The 14,563-nt window shown below is 38.0% G+C and overlaps 1 protein-coding gene across 1 annotated transcript in view; it reads left to right on the top strand.

Annotated features, from left to right (window-relative positions):
• Positions 1-13,726, top strand: part of RNF217 (ring finger protein 217) — a 55,512-nt gene extending 41,786 nt beyond the window's left edge. Inside the window, exons 4-6 of the mRNA XM_066545774.1 lie at positions 4,245-4,446; positions 10,792-10,863; positions 12,949-13,726. Of these exons, the coding sequence (XP_066401871.1) occupies positions 4,245-4,446; positions 10,792-10,863; positions 12,949-13,022 (348 nt within the window). The 3' untranslated portion in view covers positions 13,023-13,726. The remainder of the gene's footprint in view (positions 1-4,244; positions 4,447-10,791; positions 10,864-12,948) is intronic.
• The last annotated feature ends 837 nt before the right edge of the window (positions 13,727-14,563 follow it).

Below are 14,563 nucleotides of genomic sequence, written 5' to 3'. Positions count from 1 at the left end.
TGTTAGATAAGCTTAAACTTGATTACTTTTTCCTGTAGTAGGATACAGCTTTTAGCCCATCTAATAGGAATGGCTTATATTTACCTGGTCTCTCCAAGATGTGTTTACGTAAGATAATAAAAATGTCACACACAGTCCAAATGCTTAATGTTAGATTCATGTTGTGACTGTGTGTCAGTATGGAAATATGGAAAAAATGCTACTTTTTTTTAACTGTATCTTAAATTTATTTTGACTTTTTTTTCCCTAATACAGCCTTTTCCAAATTTGCTATACACTATTTTGAGAGTCAATATAGACCATTTTTCTTAACAAGACTAGTCCAAAAAGGTCTGGTCTTGTTCTAGAGTAAGTTGGCTAATCAGTGAAAATTTGCTACATTATTGGGTGTAATTTGCCAAAATTCATAATATTTTTTTCTTTCCCCAGTACTGTTTTAAGGGGTTATTTTTTTAGAATTTCTTGGTATGTTTGCAACAAAATGCTTTTGTTTACACAAGTGTTTTTACAGTACAGCAAACCAAGGAAATACTCCATGTTGGTGTTATCTTACCACAGATTTCAAAAGCAGCACTATCTGAGGAAACACCACATAGCAGCTCTGGCTTGGAAGGCTTTGAACAGCAGCAGAAATTTAAGAACAAGCAGGTCAATGCAAATAAAGGAGCGTGTGCTTCTTATCTTTCTGATTCATATAAGCATTACCAAATAATTCAGGGCATAGTTTTTGGAAGCACTCTGCAAATTAATTCTCATCTTCTGGAGGGAGGAGAGTCCTTATTTGTGTACAAAGTGATAAAGCTGTGCAGGTTTTCTTCAGAGGTGGAGGAGACATGGCCACTCATCTCAGAACTCTTGGCAGTGATTTCCCTAGAAGATTTCTTTGAGAGGGCATGTAACATGCAGAGGGGGTAAAATAAGGGTCTGAAATAGCCACTGTGCTACTTCCAGTTTGGAGTCAAGTAGACAACTGATGTGTTTGCCCCTTGTGTGTAGTTTTCACCCCTGTTGTTCTGGAAGATCAATGGAAGAACAATTCCTGGGTCTCCGAATGGCTCACCTTCCCCTATGAGGCGGGTGTACGTGTTTGGTTTTGAACATGCCATGGGCGCAGGGTGAAGCCTGTAGCTTTGACTGAATGCATGGAGGCATTCAGAAGCTGGGCTTGCAGTGGCCATGCTGCAGGGCAGCCTGCAGTCACACTGCACCAAGCCCTGCACGGCTGCAGATTCCCACAGCCAGCGTGGCATTCCCGGCCTCACGCGTTCCCTGGCTGCTGCCTGTGCCGTGGTGCTGCCAGTGGGGCAGGAGCACTCGGAATACCTGAGCCATCGACCATGGCTTTCCCGACCTATAGGTTTGTAATCCATCTCTGTCACTGGATTATCCGGAGGGCACGGAGGCATGCCCGTGTAAACCGGAGATGAAGCTGATCTGGTGAGATGTCATGTCTTGGGCTTGAAAGCAGCCTGACCAAATGATCCAAAGTTCACCTGGCATTGTCAGTCTGCAAAGCCCTGCAGCTGGGGTTCGTGGGGTTTTTTACTTTGTTTTTTCTAATCAAGTCTTTACTCACTGTACTGGCCTACACCTTTTTTTTTGCAATAAAAAGGTACAGGTGAGTACAGCTGGTTGTTCCAGATTTGCAGCATTTGAAGACAGTTACATGTACAGATGGGTACTGACTAAAATATTTTTATGGTTAGCTTTTTGATGAAGTAAATATGAAGTGCATGTAGTTGCAGTATTTGTCTGTGAGATAATAAATCCTTATCAACTTCTTTCATGTTTCAAGAGGACAGTATGTCTGGAGAATTTAGGGGAGGACCAAGTAGATGGACAAATGATTCAGGAGCAATGCATGACTAACTGGAGCTGGGAGGATTCTAGGAAAGCATGGGTAGAAGGATGGCAGGCAGTTTCTAAGAGGTGGATATTTCTGATATGAATGGTAGAACATGAAAGGCTATTGCTAGCATCTCCTTGAAGTTCTTACTACCAATAAAAATTACCTTATTTTTGGAATGTGAAGTAATTTTGATTTGCATCTAGGATTTTTATAGGTTCCATGGTTCTACAGAATTACAATGAGGGTGAGTGATAACTTAATTGGGTTGGTAAATTAGAGAAGAGATAGGAGAATTCAACAGTCTTGATTCAAAAAGAAAATAAAGCAACCAGTTAATTCTCATTAGTCAAAAAATCTAGTTCCCTCATTTACATTTTTAAGATAGAATCAGCAGATGAGGAGAATTACCCTTTAAATTATGGAAGTCTCTGTAGTTGCTGTCTGAGTTGGTCACCTGAAAAATTAATTTTAATTAAATTTTAAAGTTAATTTGTCAAGATACTTTAAGTCACTATTAAAATACCTTTGTTTCAGTTCAAGTTCATCTGAGGAATTACAGTAACTCCAGAACTGTAGTCAACATCTTTTTTCACATGTAACCTGAGAAGTAAGAATTTGAACTGACAATGTAATGTCCCTTTTAGGAAAAAAAAAGTGTATATCTTCTTAAGTTATGCTTGATATTGGGTAGAGTTCTCTTTCTGCTTTGCCTACTGTCAGTGCTTAACTGTGAAAGTTTTGAAGTCAAGTGGCTTATAAAGCTCATCAGCAATGGTGGTTTTTCAGATGCTTCTGGAAAACAAGACACCTGTAATACAGCAGAATTCCTTGGGGTAAAGGGCGATGTTTGCTCAGTCAGACCAATTTTAATCTATTAGAATACTTGCCCACTAGGAAGTTGGCTTTTTTTTAATAGCCCAGTTCTCTCTTTTGTGAACATTTTCCCCTCTTGTATAAAAGCAGCGTTTGAAAGTATGGAAAAGCAAATCCTGAGATCACTACTGTGGCACAGGGAGGCTGGCAGGGGTATCTGGAGCTACTGTTACCCTTGTGACTCTTCTACCACGAGTGTTGCAGGTGGAAAGCATCACTTTGTTACATGGATAGAGTGCAAGTTTCAGCAGATGTTTGGGTGAGCAAGGCGAGAGCCCAGATCACCCCTGGTCAGCACCCAAGAACAAATGCATTTGACCCTCCCAAGAATGTTGGATACCCCAGGAGTCGCGAGTCTCTCTGGAGCTCACTGAGCTTTCAGTGTCTCTGGTGCTTGCAGGGCCACTGAGTGGTCGTGCCATATCTTTGCCTGTACTTCCCTGCAAAATAAATACATGTAGGAAAGTATAGGAGGTTTCAGGAGGCGTTGATGGATCTGTTGCAAGTTTCAACAGGTGAAATTCAAGTTGGATGTAATGGAAAAAAGTATTCCCAGGGAGGACGGTGAAGCATGATATAGATTGCTCAAAGAGGCTGTGACATACCCATGCTTGGAAATTTTTTAAATCTAATGGGATGAGATCTGGAGCAATGTGATCTCTCTGGAGATATCCCAGCTTGGAGTTGGGGGTTAAAATAGATGACCCCTGAGCATCACTTTCAACCTCAATTATTGGGCTATCTACAATTCCACTGTGGAACGTGGTCTTCGAATGCAGGATGGGGAACTATTTAGCAGGCAATCGGTAGAAAGATGGCTGTAGAACTAGGGCATGCAGAGTTTAGAGCATGCAAGGTGACCTAAAATGTTACAAGAAATGGATGTATTAGCCCTGTTTCATGCTGTGCTGTGGGTATCATGAAAGCTTAGTGTAAGTTTTTATTCCACAAATAGTTTGTGGAATTTTTTTGTTTGTTTTTTTAAGAAGGAGAAAGCATCCATACTTCTCAAATAATGTACTGTAACAGCAGTGTCTTTCTGGTGTTTATTACAAAATGCCATATCAATTTGTGATGGAAAAGGGAGTGGAGCCACAGGTGGCCTAAGAGGGAAACCCATCTGGGGAGGGGTCAAACAGAGTTCATAACTATATTCACTGTGTTGCTTTTATTTTTAATAAAGTTTGGTGCTAGCATATCTACTTCAGCAATAAAACAAAAATTTCAGTCAGGACAAGAATTCTCATCTGATATGAAGAACATTTAAACCAAAAAGGAGGATTATGTAGGAAGTGGGAATCTGGAAACAATAGAACTCACATTTAATGCTCTGAAACATGCCTCAGAAAACCATTATTGTCTTAAGCCAGCTGCAGTATTAATTAATTCAAGTGTTGACTTTGCAGGGAGTTGCTTGCAGCTTCTTTTCTTCTGGCACGTGAACTGCCCTGGGTAGTGCCCGCTTTCCTGTGCTTAGGAAGGGGGGAAAAATATTATTTCTTCTTTCCTTCTGCTCATCCAGATCCACATCCAGAGAACCGAAGGGTGTGACCACATGACCTGTTCACAGTGTAACACTAATTTCTGTTACCGTTGTGGAGAGAGATACCGCCAGCTCCGCTTCTTTGGAGACCACACGTCAAACCTCAGTATCTTTGGATGCAAATACCGCTACCTCCCCGAGAGACCACATCTGAGGAGATTAGTGCGAGGCTCTGTCTGTGGTGAGTGCATTAGTGCTCCTTGTGGAGAGCTGCACGATGAAGGGATGGGGGGATAGGACAATTATAGTTAAATTAAAACTAGTGGTTTAAAGGATTGGATGGCAAACTTGTTTTTCAGTTATTCAAAAGGTGGCTTATTAAGTATATTTAAATATATGGCACTTGCCCTCCCTTTTTAGATGGACTGTATATGATTAAGTATTGTGTCCTCTTCTGATAGCTTGTTTCCTAAATTTTTTTATAATACATAAGCAAACTGTAAAAGTGCTGTCAATATGCATATCTCTGGCTCTGTTCATTATTCTCCAAGAATATTGGAGAAATGGGTCACAGGAGAAACCTTATTTAAATTAATGTTGGTGTAAGTCTGTTTGAATAAAGTGCTCTTTGGATTTGAATCTGATCTGAGTAAAAAACCTCAAGGTTTTCCCGTATAAATAGGAGGACACTATTTTTACTGTTAGCTTTAGTTCAGATAAAATCAGCTTGAAACAAAATATAACTTGATATACATCAATTTTGCTCATAAAAGTATGATGCTTAAAATGTCTTTTTATTAACCAAAAGGCACTCATAATTTGCTTTTGAGACAGATATCTTTCTCAACTTACAGAAGCACAAGATAATAAAGTAGACTCTTATATTATGAGATTATCTTTCATACATGTGAAGTACAGTCATTGTAGTGAGTTTACAGCATGCAAGGTGACCTATAATGTTACAAGAAATGGATGTATTAGCTGTCAAAAAACGGATACCTGACAAGCAAAATAGAGCTTTCCATACTTTGAATTAAGGCATAAAAATTGGAGATGACTTGTAGTTCACCTAGAATGAGGAACTGCTTTGAGCTTGATTGTAGAGGTAAAGGCAAGAGACAGAACAGGTGGGAAAAAGCAAACCTGAGGTGAAAGCATTACTCCTGAGCCAGACATGTTCCAGTAAGGAAACTGGGTGGTTTCCAGAGCAGCATAAAAATTGACACATAAACTCGTAGACCTGATAATGAAAATGCCAGTCTTGCTGCTCTGCATTGTGGGGGATTTGCATACCTGGAATGCTTGTTTTAAAAAAAGTGGCAATATGGCATCCAAGCCCATTAGTTTGACCTTAGGAACTTGCAAGGCTTTGGTAACAAACTTTGAGAGAAGTGATTTAAAAATATAGAAATGACTAGAAAGGAGATGAAAATTGAAGATGATTGCAGGTGCCTACTCTGAAACATTTTGTAGAGATGAGTTGCAACACACCAGAAGATCTAGTCTAGATGAAAGACAGTGTTGGCATTAGGGCACATGAATATAAATGTTCATTAAAAATTTAGGCTTAAACTTCAAGAGCTGTTTCAAAGCACTTAGTAAGATTTCAGAAGAGCTTTCAGTAACAGCCACAATGGAAAACAATGTAAGCTTTTTTTAAATAGATCGTGTTATATTTAGTGTAATTAGTCTCTGCTGTAACAACAGATTGTACTCTGAGACATTACCAAGTCAGTGCTGCTGACATGCAGAATCATGGGTAATATTATTAGAATCATAGAATAGTTTGGGCTGAGAGGGACCTTTAAAGGCCACCTGTTATGAGCAGGGGCATCTTCAACTAAATCAGGTTGCTCAGAGCCCTATTCAGCCTGGTCTTGGATATTAAAGCTCCATGGTAAATATGCGTATACTCATATTTACAGGATCGCACATAGATAAGGTATAAGATACTTTTATTTTCATCTCCTATTTGCAAGTGTACTTGTGGTTTGCATTAATTAATAAACCAGGAAAGATTAGCAAAGCTCAGAGCCTCGCATTACATTTCTCATAGGATTTTCTGTTAAAATTTCTCTCCAAAGCTCCCTCTGTCATATGATGTGATTTCTCACAAGAGGGGTCATCATCTGAATAGAGACAGAGGTACCTGAATCTGCCAGCACATGTAGTAAGTGCTCACATTTTTACAATAGCTTCTTAACACTCAAGTTGACAAGAATTCAGCAAATTCTTCATCTGTACTTATGACCTTAAATCTCTGTCATTTCTACAGCTCTAGATTTGAATATTGATCCTGGTACACTTTATGAATAACTACCAAAATACTCCAGAGACCCAACAGAACTCATACATGAAAATAAAAAATTTAAATCTTCAGAAATTTGCATCTGATTTGAATTTGGGAATTGAGCTCACAGCTCTTCTCCACTACAGTAGATTTTGGCTGTGACTTGCATGTGTGAGCTGGTCTAGGTTTTTGTACTCTTTTCCACATGAGAGTACGTGTGGGTTTTCACATTGATTTTTAAAAATGTGTTATATTGCTGGAAGATTGTACCTCCTGACCTTTTGAAGACTATATAATCCCAGACTGTGATCCAGTTTGTTTGTGGATTATGCCATTTTCAATGCCAGAAATTTGCTAGGATCATCTCTCTTTGTAAAACAGAATTCAGCTGAATTGATCTGTGGCTGTTAATTGGGCTTGTATAGAGGTCTGCCTAATGAGTCTGTCCTCAGCAGTGGTCAATTAGAAATAAGATCTCACTCCTTGTTTGTTTCCAGTAATCATTGCTTTAGACACTTTCTTACTTTAGGTTTGTATCTGAACTTTTGCTTTGTAACCTTCAGTGGATGGATCCTTCACTAGTTTTAACAGTTCTTAAATTTTGGTTTCCACAACATTTCTGGTAGAGGCTCTAGGATTTCACTATCTGTCAGGTGGAGAAAGTCCTGGGTTTTTTTATTGATTCCTGATAATTTTATTGGCTAGTTTTGTTATCATGAAATTGAGTAAATAATAATAGCTTGCTGGCCTTTTCATATCATTTTTTATGGAGCATCCATCAGATTCTTCTTTGTCATGATACTGGATTTATTTTTTGTTTTGTTTATGTTTTATGTGTTGAGCTGAAGCTTACTAGTCTTAATCACTTAAGAGCAAATTTAAACCCAAAAATGTTGAATTCCAGTTAGGGATCACACCCAGGCTCAGGGAGGTCCCAGTAGCTAGAACTGAAAATATAAATATATAAATACTTTATCAGGCAAAAGAGGAGCATTATCATCAGGAGGTGTTACTGTAGAAGCTGGGGTTTTAGTTCTGTTCTGAAAGTCAGCAGAAGAAGAGATGGTAGCCGAGATGCCATTAAAAGCATAGACTCTACATTTTAGTAACATGTACTGAGAAACAGAGGTTGGATTTCCTGTAAAAAATGCCTCTGCTAGTTAGCTAAGTAGTGGAAACGAAAGGAATGTTATCTTGGCTATTGGGAGACTGGTGAGGTGTTGCTAGATATGTGGGGGTTTTGTATGGCTTTTTACTTTATTGCTATGGAGATGAAATACTTTAATAAATGTGATTTTGTAGCCATGTGGAGTGAAGGTTTTTTGGATTGTTTCTAAAATCTGGCTGGGTGGAGTGTGTAGAAAGATCACCACAAGGCAGGCTGGCATGCTGGCATGATTTCTATCGAGGAGCAAGTGCGCACAGTCACAAACTGCTCTGCAGTAAAAATAAGGGAAAAGAATTTATGGCAGCATAATTTTAAACATAATTTTCTTCATCAGCCAGCTGTTATGTAAAGGTGATAGTAATCACAGGGAGAAGAAAACCTCAGAAGTGATCTCTGACATTTCTTTCCCTTTTTTAGCCAGCATGGTTTCTAGAGAAACTGTCCTGTGACAGTACAGTGGATATATTACCCTAAAACCTGTAACCAAACCCAAAGTTATGCAAGGGAAAAGTATTCCCTCATGTTTCCTGAAATACTTTGTTATTTTGCAGAAGAATGTGGTTCTCTGTATCACAAATAAGCAACCCTTCTGAGACACCTGGAAATACAGTTGTATTACCACAAATGTCTGCATCTTCATGCTGGGCCACCCAGTAGAGAAATTGTTTACCATTAATTTGAGTGCAATTGTAAAAAGGTTCTGTTTCAATTGCTTTTTGTGATGTTACCCTTAAAAACTAACTTTGGACAAGAGCAAACTGGCTGTCATAGCCTGCTGCTGAGATGACCACATGGGCTAATGACCCAAGATTTTATTCAGCTCTTAGACAGGCATTACATTTGCTCTCTGTGCTCTCAGTTTCTGAGCCAACAGATACAGGACAGTTTAGTGCCTGCAACAAACAGCCTTAGTGACATTTCTTGGTGTGTCATGATTCCCTCATAATCTTTTGCATTATGACAAACGATGTCTATCAAGCTGGAATTGGATATAAAGTAGTTTTCAATTCTGACATGTAAAACTGAGCATTTTTTGTTTCATAGAATGCAAATAAAAGCCATTGGAGCAAATAGTACATACCCACTGCTTTGCCAGTGATTGCTGCTGTTTGTACTCTTTCTGATGGCAGCATTTGCAAGCCTTGTTCTCCTTGTGTTGTTTGTTAATTTTAGTTTACAAAGGTAGAGAAATTAAGGATTTGAATGTGACAGATATATAAGTAGAAATAGTATTTGTTTTGAAATTTGGTCTTTAGAAATAATGCGTTGCTAACCAAAAGAGGATATGGTCTCACGATGATAAAGTCATTTTATTCTATAAGGTAAATTATGAAAGATAACTACACAGTACTCATAACTTCATATTCACAGGCAGAAGGAAAGACACTACTCACGCTTTATTTCAGCTCTGAATTTGTCAAATATAAAGGGAACAAGTTCTTGAATTAGCTCAGGAATTGTTCTTCGTGAATGAAAAGAAGTTATTCCAATTGAAGGCTAGCTTAGCCCTTCCCATAGGCTCTGTTTCTGCATACTTAGTCACCAGCTCAGTGATTTAAGTTTTTAATAATTTTTAATAATTTTGATACCAAACATCATAATTTTCTAGCATTCTAATTACATGGCTATTAATGAAGTAAGGAGTTCATATCGTAAGCCTCTAATCTTTTACAAGCTTAACTTGAAATTGTTGAAGACTCTGATGATGTTTTAAAATGCTTTTCATTTCTTTTGGACCTTTCTTGAGGTTTTTCATCACTTTACATTCATTCTTCTGTCTACACTTGAATAATGTACTTGACAAGTTCTGTGTGTATAGAACACAGCTCAGTGGAGTCCCAGGAAGGTATGCCATTAGGATGCCTAGCAACTAGAGTAATACAAATATTTGCCAATTTTTTTTCTTCTAGGAATTAATGTTTCCCACCCACTGCACTCCCATGAAATTTAAAAGCTATCAAAACAGAGCGAGAAAAGGACCAGTTCATTAAACTGCTGTAAATATTTCCAAAATATCTCATTTTTCCTTCAGACTGCTCAAATTAGTGTCTCAGGTTATGGAAAGGTTTACATCATTATTAAATGTAGTAATCCACTTACTGAAATCTGATATGAGTGACTTGAGCGAGGGAAGAGAGAGGTAACAAACTCAGTTTTTCTCCCATTCTAGAGGTGACCTTTCAAACACATACCTAACTTGGAGAATTGCAGAATTTCAAGTCCCTGCTCAGACTGCTGGTGTATCAGTAAAAATGCCTGCCCTCCTGCATTTTCAGACAGCTCAGTTAAGGGATGTCTTTGACCCAGCTGCTCACCCAACAGAGCTAGGGAGATTCTTCCATTGAAAGTGTGCAGTGCAAGGAAGATAGCTTGGGTTCTGGCTCAATTTCAAATTCACATTTTCAGCAAGACCCCTGCCTTCACTGTGGTAACCTCTACAAATCATGAACTCATCAGAAAGTAAAGAACATGAACATGCTTTATTTCTTCTTGGTTTTATGCTCTAGCAAGTGTGCTGCTCAACATCACTCACTGCCCTACTCATGTGAGAGCCACAACATACCCTTATAAATGTAGATCCAAAATAGACTTGGCTGTGGTTTGACTTAGACCTAAATCACAGCTGTACATAAGCACTTTACTGTAACCTTTTAAAGCGAGCAGAAATGTATTTAAAGGTGATGGTCTCATCACCTTGAGCTAACCTAAACTTTCCAAGATGCTAGTTTATTTGGCATCTCTCCAGGCTGGTTGCCATGCAGTAGGATTCCAGAGAAGCCAAATTATAGTAGCTTTATAGCTATCACGTTCCTGTTGATGCTTGAGGGACTTCAGAATGGAAACAGAAATAAATGCAAGCTGTTAATGTATGAAGTAAGCTGTGCTCAGAGAGTTGTGGTGGGTGAAGAGGGCAAAGAGAAATGTGTATAGGGAACTGACTGTGTGGTGGTAGTTCCTGGCTGAATTTGTAGGATGAAATTACAAATAGGAATCCTATTTTTAGAGGTAAAGAATATTATTTTAAAAATAATAGATTAAAATATTTTCTGATATTGAAATATTTATGAATTGTTGGAAAGGAAAAAGTAAAACCTTCTTTGAACTGTTTAATGAATTTTGCATTTCAGCTGGAAAACTACTCATTACACCCCTAATATTGGTTCTGGGACTGGCACTGGGAGCTGTAGCTGTTGTAATAGGTAAGAGTTACATATGTGAATGAAACTAATCCTGATTATGCAGTGGCTTTCCCTATATGACATCTCAAAAACATGGACACAAAGTACAGATTTCACAGATGTTGTTTTAGTATTAAGCACATTACTTTTTTCTTAAAAAATGAGGTTTTTAAATTTATGCTTACTAGCTTCATTTTTGTTCCCATTTATTTCATTTTCCAAATAAACATCTTTATAACTGCTCTAGATAAACTAGCAAAAAGTTCAGAGTAGTTTAAATATAATCCTGGGGGCTGACTGACTTGGACCCAGCCTTATAATCACCCCATTGAATCACAATTTCATAATCTTGGTCACGTGTATGACAAGATTTTTAGGGAACTAAGGCTTAGTCCCAAGAGCTCACCAGCTTGAAGATGCAACAGCAGCAAAGCAGCAAATTGGGATGAGTCAGTCTCAAAACATGATCCAGTGAGAAGGCTGCCAAATTGTATTACATCACAAAAACTGGTACTCTGAACTCACGTGATTACAATATCAAAGCTCTGTTAATGTGGACAGATACTTTAGCAAAGCTGCTCTTTGCCTGGCTTAGCTGAGTTTTCCCACAGAAAGATTAGCTGTGACAACAAGGTATAATTTTGCTCATGTGAGTGCTTATCCACTCTTTAGATTGGCAGCAGCGTGTCACTAAGGGATCATGCTGCTTCACAGCTTTTCATCAAACTGCTTTTTCCACTGAGAATTTGCAGTGCATGCCCAGCCCTGAGGTATATTGGGGTGTGGCTCCTTTATTTTGATACAATAAAGCCAAAATACACCAGGTTAGCTATATTAATAAGGTTGGAAGTAACTAGTCAACCTATAACCAAAATACTGTTACAGCTTTTCTAGACTACATCTGGCCAAATAAGGAATATTGCTGTAATTTCTGTGTTTAGACCAACCATCTTCAATGAAGAGAGTGAGCAGTGCTTATCTTAAATATTTATTCTATTCAATAGCATTTTTATGCCAAAATTTTAAACAATAAAGGCTTCTTAGTGCCAGTAAATCTTATTTTGGTCTGCAATCTGGTATAATCTATGGTGGGGGGGGAAAAAACCCACTTTTTTATATACTAAAAATCAAGAGGATATTGCAGTAATATAGTAACAATATTTGCAATAATAATCAGAATGCCATTGAAGTCTCATCCTAGGCTTGGCTGGATAAGATATGATCAAGGCCAGCAGTATGAGCAGTTCCAAAAACATTGATTATTTATAGAAAAATTTTGGTTTTGATGTAATTAGAACAATATTTGCTGCCAACCACTATTAGAATAATTTCAGTTACATAGCTGAAAATCATACTGCGCCATTTACAAGTCTATTGAGCAAAGCAACAACCCTGTGATTGTAGTAGTCTTTTGTTCTATGTTGTAGTGGTGTTTCAAAAGAAAATCTACAGCCATTTCAGTCAGCTGGTGGCAAGAGAAAGAAGATCCTTCTTATTTGGGTTTGAAAGAATACAGACATTTGACAAATTATTTTTCACCTGAATGATTGTGTTGTATATATTTATTTTTGTTTTTACAGCTTTCTTTCTCTCAAAAGACTTAAGAATAAATAGTTCCCTGTCGAGGCAAGCATAAACACTTGATATAATTAAATATAAACATTTGGTATTACTTCACAGTAGATGAGGACGCTTATAAAAATAAATAAAAAGTAAACTATAAAGTGCTGTCTCTATTGCATGTGAATCTAATTGAAAACTAGCGTAGTTACATCAGCTTTGAATTTAGATCTAAGAATTTCCAGAGTGCTTTTAAACGTTTTATTTGTATCATATACCAAACAGCATGATTCAGAAGTTAATTTGTCAGAGGTGAGTGTAGGGTTGGCAGGAATTTGTCATAATAGAAAAGCGTAAGTGTAGCTTAACTCATTATCAAAGACATTGGTTGTTTCATGCTAATATTTTTTTCTGCTTCTCCAAATTCTCCTGGGACATGAAAAGCTCCATCCGAATATATATCTCTAAAAAACATACACATGCATACATATGCACAAAGGATTGCATTTAATTATGTGGTTTTTTCATGTTTCCTTCTTTTGGCAGGTTTATTTGTGTTTCCTGTCTATTGCCTTTGTAAAAAGCAGAGGAAAAGGTCACGGACAGGTATGCCCTGGTGAGGACGGACATGACTCGCCTGAACTGAGCTGGTCCTGCAAGGGCTATCAGTGTTTTGTGCAACAGAGCAATACAGTGCTGGTTACAGCATCAAAGCCACCGCCCTGGAAGAAGGATGGGGGCTCTCCTGCCATCTTCCCTCAGCTGACAACACTACTGCAGACCAGAAAGCCTCTCTGCTCTGGTGCACTCTCAACAAGATGGGCCCCCTGACTGCTGCTTTTTAAATGTTTTTTGGTTTTGGTTTTTTTTTTTAGTTATTACTTTGGAGGGGTTTTTTTGAGTCTAAGTTTCTGAACCAGACAATCCAAGTCTGTATTGTAGCCACAACTCTACTACCGATTTGGCCTGTGAAGAAAGCATTTAACTGCTAACATGTGCTTGTTTAACTTCAGTGTCGGCCTTTAAGGTGGAAATGCTTAGAAGTGTTTGGACTCTTACTGTGTACTGAGCATACTACTTTTGGTATTAAAAACTACTTCTGTAAATAACTTCCATCACACAGCATTCTGTTCAGCATACCAAAACCCCATCACATGCCAGAGCACGACAGCTGGTTGTCTTCTGAGCCCTCCTGCCAGTGGAGTGCACATTGCCACCGCCAAACTGCAGTGCCTCAGAGGGAAATACCCTTAGTACTGGAGCGCCGTGATACTTAAGAGTGTGGTGATTGGTTTCACTTCAGTAATTTATTTATGACAGTCTGTTAATATTAATGGCAGAGGGTGTAACAAGATTTCTTACAACAGGACTTCATTTTTTAAATTCTCACAGTACAGAAAAAATCTGAAGAGTTTAGATAATAAGATGTGTCAGTGGCCTAATCTGTCCCAAGATATCCCTGAAATGTGTCTTCAGGGAAGCTGGAAACCTGCTCTTTTTATTCTGACTTGGAATATGATACACATGCTACACACTACCTGTGTGAGGATTGATTTGATGAAATTTTATAGCCTAAATAGCACATTTTGTTTGTTTGTTCCCTTGAGTAGGCTACTACTACACAAGTCTTGGAGTATCCACTGATGTCTTAGGAGGAAAATCTGTGAATCCAGGGTAAGGGAAGCGATCATAAATTCTTAGGAGACCACTTCATTCTTACTTTCTGCTTCCAGTGTTTCTCTTCCTGGCACATGACAGTTCTGAAGAGAACAGCTATCTTTGCTCTTTTTTCCTTAAGTTCTACTGTTTGCTACCAAACCTCTTTCTCAGTGCATCACAACAAAAGCAATGTAATTCTGCATAAGGAGTCAATTACTGAGAATTTTTAGACTTTTAATTTTAATCCAAATCTATCATACAAACATAACTTAAAAACTAGAATAAATTTGTTTAGACAGAACACTGAAACAATAAAGAAAGGAACTGAATAAAAAAAATCTACTTTATACTGTAAAAATACAAGCTAATCTTAAAGAAAAGAAGATTGGATTTGTACTGTGAAGGTACTTCTTTTCAGTTTGTGTGTCTGAAGATACACACATATTTATATATCTATGTTTGTGTATATATGGGGAAAGGGGAAGCAGGAAGATGGGAAATG

Source organism: Molothrus aeneus, chromosome 3 (assembly GCF_037042795.1).
Source record: "Molothrus aeneus isolate 106 chromosome 3, BPBGC_Maene_1.0, whole genome shotgun sequence".
Lineage (NCBI taxonomy): Eukaryota > Metazoa > Chordata > Aves > Passeriformes > Icteridae > Molothrus > Molothrus aeneus.
This window is presented reverse-complemented; position numbering and strand designations above follow the sequence as displayed.